The sequence below is a fragment of the Mizuhopecten yessoensis genome, unplaced genomic scaffold, assembly GCF_002113885.1.
Source record: "Mizuhopecten yessoensis strain PY_sf001 unplaced genomic scaffold, ASM211388v2 scaffold9023, whole genome shotgun sequence".
NCBI classification, from domain to species: domain Eukaryota; kingdom Metazoa; phylum Mollusca; class Bivalvia; order Pectinida; family Pectinidae; genus Mizuhopecten; species Mizuhopecten yessoensis.
In genome coordinates this window covers 998,372-1,009,670 of record NW_018407840.1, presented here as the reverse complement: position 1 = coordinate 1,009,670, position 11,299 = coordinate 998,372, and the positions used below count along the sequence as shown (strand labels likewise).

The 11,299-nt window shown below is 34.3% G+C and overlaps 1 protein-coding gene across 1 annotated transcript in view; it reads left to right on the top strand.

Annotated features, from left to right (window-relative positions):
* The window catches only part of LOC110457120, a 31,577-nt gene that overhangs the window by 10,308 nt on the left and 9,970 nt on the right, over positions 1 to 11,299 (top strand). Inside the window, exons 2-12 of the mRNA XM_021508226.1 lie at positions 1,079 to 1,147; positions 1,869 to 1,972; positions 3,025 to 3,120; positions 3,604 to 3,702; positions 4,055 to 4,354; positions 6,270 to 6,414; positions 6,839 to 7,046; positions 7,462 to 8,348; positions 9,079 to 9,193; positions 10,309 to 10,494; positions 10,957 to 10,993. Coding sequence (XP_021363901.1) covers positions 1,079 to 1,147; positions 1,869 to 1,972; positions 3,025 to 3,120; positions 3,604 to 3,702; positions 4,055 to 4,354; positions 6,270 to 6,414; positions 6,839 to 7,046; positions 7,462 to 8,348; positions 9,079 to 9,193; positions 10,309 to 10,494; positions 10,957 to 10,993 — 2,246 coding nt within the window. The remainder of the gene's footprint in view (positions 1 to 1,078; positions 1,148 to 1,868; positions 1,973 to 3,024; positions 3,121 to 3,603; positions 3,703 to 4,054; positions 4,355 to 6,269; positions 6,415 to 6,838; positions 7,047 to 7,461; positions 8,349 to 9,078; positions 9,194 to 10,308; positions 10,495 to 10,956; positions 10,994 to 11,299) is intronic.

Genomic DNA, 11,299 nt, shown 5'->3' with positions numbered 1-11,299 from the left:
GGGACAGATGGGGGGGGGGCGAATTAGGGGAAATAGAGGAAAACATTCTCGTTCTGTACAGTACAAATGAATGGATTTAAAACAAGTGTGGTTAAAAGCATGTTTATGGTAAAAAGTTTTATAAACTAAGGGCTCATAAAATCTATGTTAATTACTTTAAAATGTAAATGGCAAGACGTACTCATACACGTAAATATACTTTGTCCAGAAATCTTTAAACGTTTCGGAGCCGTTCGTTATCGTAGCATTGAATCCAGGTGTTTTCAATGATTGCATCAAAGCCGAGACTTTCAAACATTTCACGTACCCTGATGAATAACGTGACGTCACAATCTCAGAAACTACGAAGGTACTATAATGGCAATAACTAATTAAAAGCCAAAGACCCCGGCCAAAGCACTGGAACAAGTTTGCCCTCCTCTCATGATCATCACTAATTTTATACACGATATTCATGAACAAAACTAAACATATTTTAACTATACAATAATCCCAGGTGAGCTATTAAGGCCTCTGGGCCTCTTGTTTAATCAAATACTAATATATTGTTCTGTATTTCAGGAGGGTATGTAATATTTTTCTAACTGCATGTGATCTATTTTGTTAAAATCATGTTTAAATATATTTTACTTTTAACGCAATTTTTATCCATTTCTTTATTTTAATAATAATATAGCGTTGCGTGTTTGAGGAGGGTATGTGATAATGTGATAATTTTTCGAACCATGACATATTGTATTGTTGAGATATATTACATTCTATATAACTTTTGTTATGCATAGGATCATTTTATCGACTACTTTATTCAAATACCAATATGGTGTGTATGTCAGGGGGCTATGTGATATTTCTCGAAATATGTTTGTTCAGATTTCTATAAAATGAATGTTATGCGTAGGATCATTTTATCCACTTCTTTATTCAAATACCAATATGGTGTGTATGTCAGGGGGCTATGTGATATTTTTCGAAATGTGCATTGTTCAGATTTCTATGCAAAGATATTTTAGTTTCTTATGCATAGGATCATTTTATTCACTTCTTCAATCAAATACCAATACATTGTTGTGTGTTTCAGGAGGGTATGCAGCAGAGCAGTCAAAGTCTACCGCTACCGAAGGTATTGCTACTACCGGACATGGTATGGGTGAGTAGCATTTTTTTCATTCATACATTCTAGTTAACTAGGATATATGAGCTAGCTGATGTTGGACGTGGACAAAAGTATATTTTGACATAATGGTACATAAGAAATTTCAGATGACTGTATGCATTATATAGCGTTAGTGCAAGGTAAAAATAAACAACGTGGAATCCGTCGTACTTACGGATGAGGTATGTGGACGTTTACACTTCCGGGGCTTTTGTTTTATTCTCCCTGCACTTTTTAAGTCAATTTTTTCTTTGTTCATATTTTAACATAGTTTTATCGGTTCTGAGTTAGTTAATGATTTTGTTACCATTTTAATATTCTCCTATTGTGTTTAATATATCAGGGATCTCAAGTGAATTGGTCCGATATAAAAAGCACAAATGGGACATAGAATGGTCGTACACAATAATGCAATGCAAATTTGTATTTGAATTTGGTTGATCGGGTAGCGCAATAGATAACGCACTCGCCTTTCACCAAACTGGTCGAGGTTAACCTGCCCGACTACGTAGGTTTTCTTCTGGTATTTCGGTTTCCTTTCTCTTTAAGACCTCCTGCACGCTTACATTCAGGTCAACAAAGGTGATTAATATAAGTTGAAATAACTTGTTTCGTTATTGTTGTAAAATGAATAAAGTTTATATTTATTTTGTAGGTTAATATTTACATAGAACTGACCCTGACATAATAGTAAATACTCTTTTTCATATTTTAGGTGCTGTGGTTACAGATACAGACGCTATACCGCCTACACAACTCAATACTTTTGTTGTACGGGATATGAGGAAACTAGTCCCGGCAATCAAAATTGCAACAAGCGTATGTACTGCTAACAAACTCCAAATACGAAGTAAATAGCTCTAATTATTTATGAAGCGTTGATTATGTCATTAAACTATGCTTCTTTTATTCATCGACCAATCGAGGTGTCTTTTTCCATCACAAAATAACTCTTAAGGAACATCAAATGCACAAAATTACGGGAGCCGGTACGGGTCAAAAGGAAACAAATATTATGCCGTAATAAATAATCTCTATCTTGTTATTACGAGATGGTAGGTCGAAATCATGTGGTAGCTATGTCGTCGTTAATTCGTTATAATAAATAGTAAGTCGTTATTACCATATTACGAGGTAGTAAATCGTTATTACGAGATAGAAGGTAACAATAACGAGATAGCTGTGTTGTAATTACGAGATAGCTATGTCGTTATTACAAGATAACAATGTCGTTATTACAAGATAACAATGTCGTTATTACAAGATTATCATGTCGTTATAACTATATTAAGAGATGGTAAATCGTAATTAAGATATAGTAAATCTTAATTAACAGATCGCTATGTCGTAATTACGAGACAGCTATATCGTTGTTTTCAAAACAGCAAGTCGTTAATTTGGCATATATTTTCTCTCTCGAAGACCCTATACGTTCAAAAAGATAAAACAAGTTGCGAATCAAGATAAACTGAAGGCATGGTCCCTGTCTATACAATAACATCCCCTTAATTCCGTTTTGGATAATATAGTAGAAGCACAATTCCGTTTACTAGGTTACGCATGATCATTTAGTAGGAGTGATAGTTTAACAAAAATAAGGACCGGGGTTCAAATCTCTGTATAGCCCAGCTGATGTTTTTACGCTGTTATTGATTTTATTTTGTTTGGTTCCTTTTATAATTTTTCACACAAGTCCGCTTGGTATGTTTAAATGATTTATGAAAGTTACATGTATGCCGAAAAAATGGTTCCAATTCATAGTTGAAATGTTTGCAGTGGTACAAAAATCCTTAATTATTATGTAAATCAGGAGACAACCACTTGTTTAAGGTTACTTATTGTTATTTACATTATCCTTGACATATTTGCAGCCGTGTGCAGGCCTGACTGTTACTATGGAGGTACATGTATAGCACCAAACCGTTGCAGTTGTCTAGATGGCAGAACCGGACGATTGTGTGAAGATAGTACGTCATTCTTACATTACGTTTCATCGTACTGATTATCTTGTGCATGAAACTGATCTTAATATAATTATAATTACACTCTCCCAAAATAAATGCTAATCACTAACTAAGATATTCTACCAGAATGATAAGCGAATCAGTATTAAAGGTATGTGGGATTGTATCACATATTTATCATATAATAAGTGCATTAAAAATGAAATATTTCATACCATACATTGTCAAACGTACGGTGTATGTATTTTTTAATTTATTTAATTCTTTTATTTTGTTTTTTATGTGGTTTTTGTTATTTTTCCTTTAACTTACCTCCTTTTATTTTTAACTTTTCATTTATTGATTATGATTATTTATCTTTATTTTTGATTTCTTATATTTTTTTCATTCATTCCTGTTTCTGGTAGGTGAGTGTTTATAATTAATCATCCAGACAATAATGATAGACAAACATCACTGCAAAATGATATTAACATTCCATTTCAGAGCAATGTTCATCACATCTTGATCCTTGTTTTCCGGGTTGGTGCATCGGAAATACCTGCCAATGCTCCAATGCGTTTGGCGGAAGTGGCTGTAAAGAATGTAAGCGAATACGTATACACGTTTTAGTCACCAGCATACAAGTGCAGGTGCTTCCTGATGAGAATAAACCAAATGGTATTGCTTCTCAAATAATGAGCATGACATGATGATATGAATATGTATTCTGTGTTTCGTTTGAGCTTGTTTACTTGTCATTTTGACCTTGTTTACGTACATATTCACTCGTTTGGTTCATATCAAACGTTGTACGGTTCATTGACACTATTATACATAACCCAGGGATGATTTTTTTTTCATAAAAACATGTAAACGTCTTTTTTTCATTATTATTGATTATCATTGCCCCTTCGTTTCAATCCATTAAGATACGGTTTGTGATTTTCGTTTCCAGTGATATCATTGGATTACAAACCCATCATCGACAGTTGCCAAACATCCTTCTCATTCTTTGACCGGGTAAAAGAAATGCAAATTTACGAGTATACAGTAGACGCAACAGGATCTAATCAAACGGAAATAATATGGAGCAATCAAAACAATTACAATATATTAAACATGACCTTTAGTGCGTCCTTGGATTGGGAGTCACTCAGTGAAACACTTCCCATGAAACCAGATTACATCGGCGACCTCGTGATTGGAGTTGTTAGCGCTATGGTGGACACAGAGTATTCCAGATTACCGTTACAAGGTATGTATTATAGTAAAATGAAAATTATATCGTGCATATATCTTTACCTTGCAAAATTTCTAACGAGTCATTTTCAAAGTGCTCGTATTTTTATTCAAGTTTTAGAAGAAGTCACCTAACCGATCAAAGGGTTTTTGCGTATGTGAATGTTTGAACGTTCATGGTAATTGCTTTATAAGTGCCGCATCACCATGGAATGCCCTATAGAAATCACGTTGTGTATCCATCTGTCTGTCTGTCCGTCCGTCTGTCCACACTTTCGTTTATTGAGATTATCTCGGAAACCAAAAGACTAATCTTTTTGAAACTTTGTGAAATGTAGATGTGCAATGGGGGTTTTGAAATAATCTAGGGTCAATGTCACTGTTCCTTTAAATAGACTGACGGGGAACTGTCTTTATTTCTGAATCCAAAAGTCTCACATTTTTTTAATTTGTACATGGTAATACGCTGTTTTAACTAGATGTGCAATTTTATTTTTAAAGTTTTTAATGTCAAGGGCAAGGTTACCGTTACTAGAAATATACACGGGGTCGGTCAGGCACATGGCGAGGCTCTTGCTGTCAATGTTTTAAAAAAGTTTGAAAATTGCAGTCTATAACATTACATGACCGCTTCAAACAGAGTAAGTAGTCTTATAAGAGAAACATTCAATGCAAATAGACAATATGAAATGTGACTTTATGGTTTAGTGACCGGAAGCAGTGTTATTGACACTTCTCCTGCATTACGGTCCTGTATTGATTTTATGTTGACCAATCCGAATGGTATTTTCTTCTGACTACATTCAGTGCCGAATATTTTCTGTTCAGCTTCCGATGAAGCGGATGCTAAATAAGTGTTTTTTGTAACTTTTTGGAATATGCACTTACTACGTAAATGTTAACTTTTTGTTAGCAAAGTGTACCTGATAATAACGGGAAACGGTAGCATTCCATTCAAAGTTGTCTGTAGTGTTGTTGTCAAGCGTGATGTTATTGGAATATGGCGCCAAATGTAACGCAACAAAATCCTGCAGTTTGTTGATGACGTGACAGTTTTGTTTATGCATAATATAAAACATATTGAAATTTAATGAGTTCCTCTAGAATACCGGATATATTTCACAAGTATGACAAGAAATACCGTGTTGCATCTAACGAGTACAAAGGTAGTTTTATTCTGTCATTCCCCTAAAATATAAAGAGTATTCAACTGGTAACTGAAATGTTTCCTCTTTTTACTTGCATTGCTACCAATAAAGATATAAGGGTCGAGTCGATAAACGGGAGTCACATCTGTGCAATATCAAATACCACAGCGGTAAGCGCTGCAGATCAATCATTATATCTTCAATGTCCAACAAAGCAGTTTTTCTTCTACAATAATGGTTAGAGATGCATAATAAAAACTGCATTACTCTATGTTATACTGTATACTGTAAGAAATTTAAGCATTGAAGTGCTTTCAGTTGGCATTCATAGGCATCATGAATTCCAACTAGACAAAGGCAAATTCACTGAAGCGCTTTGACTTTGTTTAGTTATGAATGCTAACTGAAAGCATTTAATACATCTATTTACCATTTTTTGGAATCAGTTCATCTTATATAAAATTAAATTACATTTATTAATTTTCAGCATATAATTCAAATAATTTATGTATCTTGTATCCTTGTTCAATGAATAGAACAGTCATCGCCCAGGGAGAGTCAGCGATGTCCAACGTAACTATTATGAGGTCATAATAATGATGACGTCAACAATCGGTCCATGGTATTCATAGCCTACATGAATGTCAAATGAATTTGGTAGGGATACATATTGGCAATATCAAACGATGGTAAATATATATATACATATTAATTTGGCACATATAAGGATGGTCTAAACAAAAAAGCTATGATTTGTTCCAACCAATACAATTGCTTTTCCAGGGACGACCAAGAGAGAAAATGTACTTGAACAGAGAAAGACATACAGCTGTCAGGGCTTATCAGCGTCAAATCCCGTAACAAACACTGAGCTCAACTGTCGATTGAGAGAAGACAGTTTTCAGCTTCGAATAGATTCTGGAGACTGGTAAGAGTATCGTATATGTAATAATAATGTTAAACTAATAATGTTAAAACACTTCCAAATTAACATATATACAATGGTATTGAGACTACAAGCTGTATTAGGTATTTCACTCAATATTGTATTAGTCTGTCGCTAGAATTCACTTTGTTATGTTTAACATGTTATGTCCATAATGTTCCGTTCTAAGAACAAATCAACCGGTCAATAATGGGCAGAAAAAACAATGAGAAATGCATTCTGTTTGCACAGCAGCTTTCCTGTTTACTTTATAACTAGACATAAGTATAGATTGTGAATGATTAAATTGTACAGGTTTTATTCTTCACTTCATTCCCATTTTTGTTATAATGGGGAAAATCATTAGTGTATTTGTATGTCAAAATAACTAAAACGAACCCTTTACAAAAACATATTCCATTTTCAGGTTTACCTTCACGTTTTCTGCTAAGACAGGTGGTTACAGAAATCTGATAGATACAAATACCGGCCAACCTCATAAAACGGAAATTTACACCGGAAGTATCCAAACAGTCAAGGTGATGCAGTTCCAATTTGATTTTGAAGACCCTGTGCACTGCAACAGCTCCTGCCCATCACAGCCAGATTTGGAAGTGGAAAAAGACATAACCAAGGTAGACGCCCAGTCAAGTTCCACATGTGACGTAATAATTGTCTACATTTTGTGCATCCGGTATATCTGTTTGGGTTAACTAACGAATTATATTAATTTCTTCTATGTTTCTTCAATCAATTTTTCACACTGTCTTTTTTAAACATTTAAAAGGAGATTCTCTTTGAAAATGTGTTTAAAGCAAATGATAATAAAAATATATGAAAAAAGTAGTTTCTCTAACATCTTCAATAACAGGAAAATTGTATATTAATTTGTATCTAATATTGAATATAACAAATAAAATTATTTGTCAATATCAAAACAATTTTGTGAAGTGAAGGAACCATACACTGTTTGCAATTATTATTTTGAATAAATATGAGTTGGCGCTGTCTACCAATCTTTACTAATGGAAGGTTTTTCTTGGTTTCAAGTCACCTATTATCGCTCGTTGGTCTGGCTGGTCAGACGCCTTCAGCGGGGTCGCTGATTATACATTGGAAGTATTCAAGCTGCAGCCCAATCGACATTCCAAAATTCTAGAAGAGCCTGATCCCCTTGGACCTGTTGTTATGTATCGAATGAACCACACCAACTCATCTAACGTTTTCACCAAAACACATACCCCTTCTGAACCCGGAATGTACAGTCTGATTTTGGAGACAAGAGATGTAGCTAACAACTCTATCTACGTCAGAAGATTCGTTCTGTATGATCCGGTGTCAGCAATCTCGGTCAGCAATAATCATAGATTGTTTGTATCTTCTGCTGAAGCAGACACTGGGCATAACTGGCAGTCCTGGTATGGGAACGCTACTGGCGGTCGAACATATATAGACATTACTTGGAAGGATTACTTTTTAAACAAACTTCACGAAGATAACTACTTCCTCAACTCTATCAGTCCCTATCCTGATCAACTGGATGATGGAGGAAGACGTGGGGAAGGATACAAGAAGATATTACCACAGTTTGAGGATAACGAAGGAGAAAGACAGACGGCGAAGATCCCCAACGCCCGGGGTATCGTACGCTTCGACACTGTGACTAACTATGCTAATGATGGTGGATCTTCACTGGCAAATCCTCCTAGTAGCTGGCGTACACTGGATGGTATTAAAGATGGCGATACAGAATATTTTGATCGAGGCGCTATTGGGGACGGAAGTACGGCAAAAGTATGGGTTCGAGCTTACGACGCTATGGGAAACACCAAAATAGAATCGACACTTGTTCATTTTGACATGTCTCAGCCAGATGTCCTTACTGAACCCTCAATACAAACCAACATAGAAAATGGAACTTTCCCGTTTTCCAGCCGGTAAGATATGTTATAATTCAGTATTCTAAGAGTTCTCTGAAGATTATCATTTACAAAGAGACATTTCGTTTACGCGATGCAGATAAAATGTTCATGTTACAAATAGATCAACTTGTTTTGAGAGGACGTCGCTCTCTTTGAATAGTGACACGTAACATACTTTGTTAAAACACTTTATCTATACGGCGGTAAAGTAATATTGGCCCTTGGGACGATAGTCTCTTCACATTTTCATTAGATTGCTAGTTCGACAACATTTCAATATTTGTGAATAGAATATTTTCGAACAAAAGTAGCATTTTTTCGCTAAGGGTTGATACAATGTATTTTTGTTGAATGAATAACTCCTTCATGTATAAATGATCATAAACAGAAAATTGCATTGTTACTTTCAGAAATCAGAGAATCCTTAAGTCAGAAATAGATTGATTTCCTCTGATTCGTTATTTATCTTTTAACGTATTTGATGGTAATGCAAAAGATAAATAATCTCGCAGTCGCATTTATTTATTTCTGAAACGTATCCTGTAGAGAAGATAGCACATCATTACTGATCTACATGTACTTTTTTAAAACATGGTCGAATTTCTAAAAACGAATTATATCTTATAATATATTATTTTTTTGATTCATCGAATTAACGAGAGTAAATTATTTAACATTGTAAGTGTACATCTACTTTTTCCCGATTCGAATGATGATTAATAATAATATATACCACTACTTGTAGCATCAATGTTGCATGCGAGGACGAACACAGTGGAGTGTACAAAATACACTGGAGATTAAGGATGGCAAACAACAGATCATTTGTGAAGATGGAAGGGGACGCAATAAACCCAGTGGTAATATATATCTATAATGAACAAACTATAAACTGAAATCTTGGTTATTTATTTGCAACGGATACTTTTGATGTGCGTATTGCCTTTCATAAAATGATAACTCAAAGCTCTTCTCTCATTCCTTAACGTTTTGCGCAATTTTCCCGTCAATAACCTGTTACATTGTCCTCTGCCATATGCAATGTATTTAGTTTGTCTGTACATCAATTCTCATGTTTTGGTCATATAAATTGTAAATTTCATAACCCAAAGGCCGTGTGTCTCCTTTGAGGTGGGGGCAAAAATTACCATAGTTAATGCAAAAAAATATATAACACTTTAAGAAGATCTGCCTATTTTCATCAGAAAGTAATTCAAACTAGTATAATTAGGATGAGATGGTCCAATGGCGGAAAATTGACTAAACTAGGGAAATAACACTTTTGCTTATATTTTGTGTAATAATGATTGAATTAAAATAACATGACTAGCGAAAGAAAGATTGTGTGTAGGGTTACGGGGGTAAGGGGGAATTGACTTAATTGGGGGAAAACCTTATTCAAGACAAAAATCATTTCAATACGGTTCAGCACTTTTTTCGTTTTTTTAACGTGACAAGTAAGTGATTTTTTCCACTCCATGTCGCAACAATGAAAAATCACTATGATACAACTCAGGTGACCGCTAACGCCATTTTGGCATCCCTTTGATTTAAACCTCTTGCGTCCTGATTTCATATCAAACGTATTAATATGACTTTAAATTAGATATGCATCATTCAATATCTCAATATTGATCATGACGGGCACAAAGAAGTTTTGATTATATGTCATATGTAAGAAGACTCGTGGTCTTTAAATTATTTAAAAATAAATGCAATGTACTCTGCATTAAACACAGTTCCCCCTTTCAATTATTGAAATATTTTGAGTGGAAATGGCAAAATATACAGTCAGAGATAACAACCCTCTAGTAAGTATGACGAGTGTAAATTCATGAAAAGTTCCAAGATCAGTGGCCATACCACAATACCAAGTAATCTAAAATAAAAAGTGTTTTTGTAATTTAGCAATTCAACATTTACATTTATTTTATACACATACTCAACAAATAGATTATTCGTTTTTTTACAACAGCAAGGTGACGACTGTAATAGAGAATGTTACAGGACCAACATTGGAGAGAGGTATAACTATAGCATAGAATTTGACATAAACCACTGCTGGATGAGGGTTCCGAAAGAAAATCTCGAAACCCAAGTGATGGAACTCGAGATGGAAATACTTAACTCTGCAATGCTCTCCCGAATAAGGGTCTTGACTGTAAGTAAATTTCTGTCTGTCATAATTTTAATTGCGCATTCTCCACATACATAAAATATCAATGGCAATTATTAATTTTCATTTTTCAGTAACATCATCAAATGACGTATTTTCATCTTGTTAAGCACTATTCAAGTTATCAGTGGTCAAAAATGCTCAAGACACCAACTTTTGTAAGACTTCATCTGTGTTAAAAAACAACTTTCATATTCCTATTGTAGTTACTTTCCAGGTTCCTAAATATATATCCAGAGACTACCTGCAATAAAGACCATTTATGACACTGCCAAATAAGCACATGTTTGACCGTATAACATAGACTTGATTATGGGGGGAATACCATACTATTAGCATTTTCTTTAATTGTATATAAATTTTAAATAATATCGGGAAATTAGTCATCCCCCTAGTTAACATCGCCCTAGTTAACTTACTACTAAGGAGGATGTTTACCTGTTTTAGATCAGCAGCATCAGAAGTTACAGTGGTATCGAAGACTGTAAGTATTTTGGTATTGAACAGATAAAGTAAAAAATGAAACAGAAGAATAACTCGTCGCCAGTAAAATGTGAAAATTGACATATTTACGACTTCGATGATACAAAAACGTAAAAACGTTTTTTGAAAAAATCTCAGAAAGCTGCTTCACTTTGTTCTAAACTGTCTACTGTTAATCAGTTTATTACACAGATTATTTCGCAAATTATATCCTGTTAGTTCTATTTGCGAATTCTAGTTTTTTTTAATATTTATAAACTATATTTATATTTGGGAACAGACTGGAACTGAAATGTAGCTGTTTTAA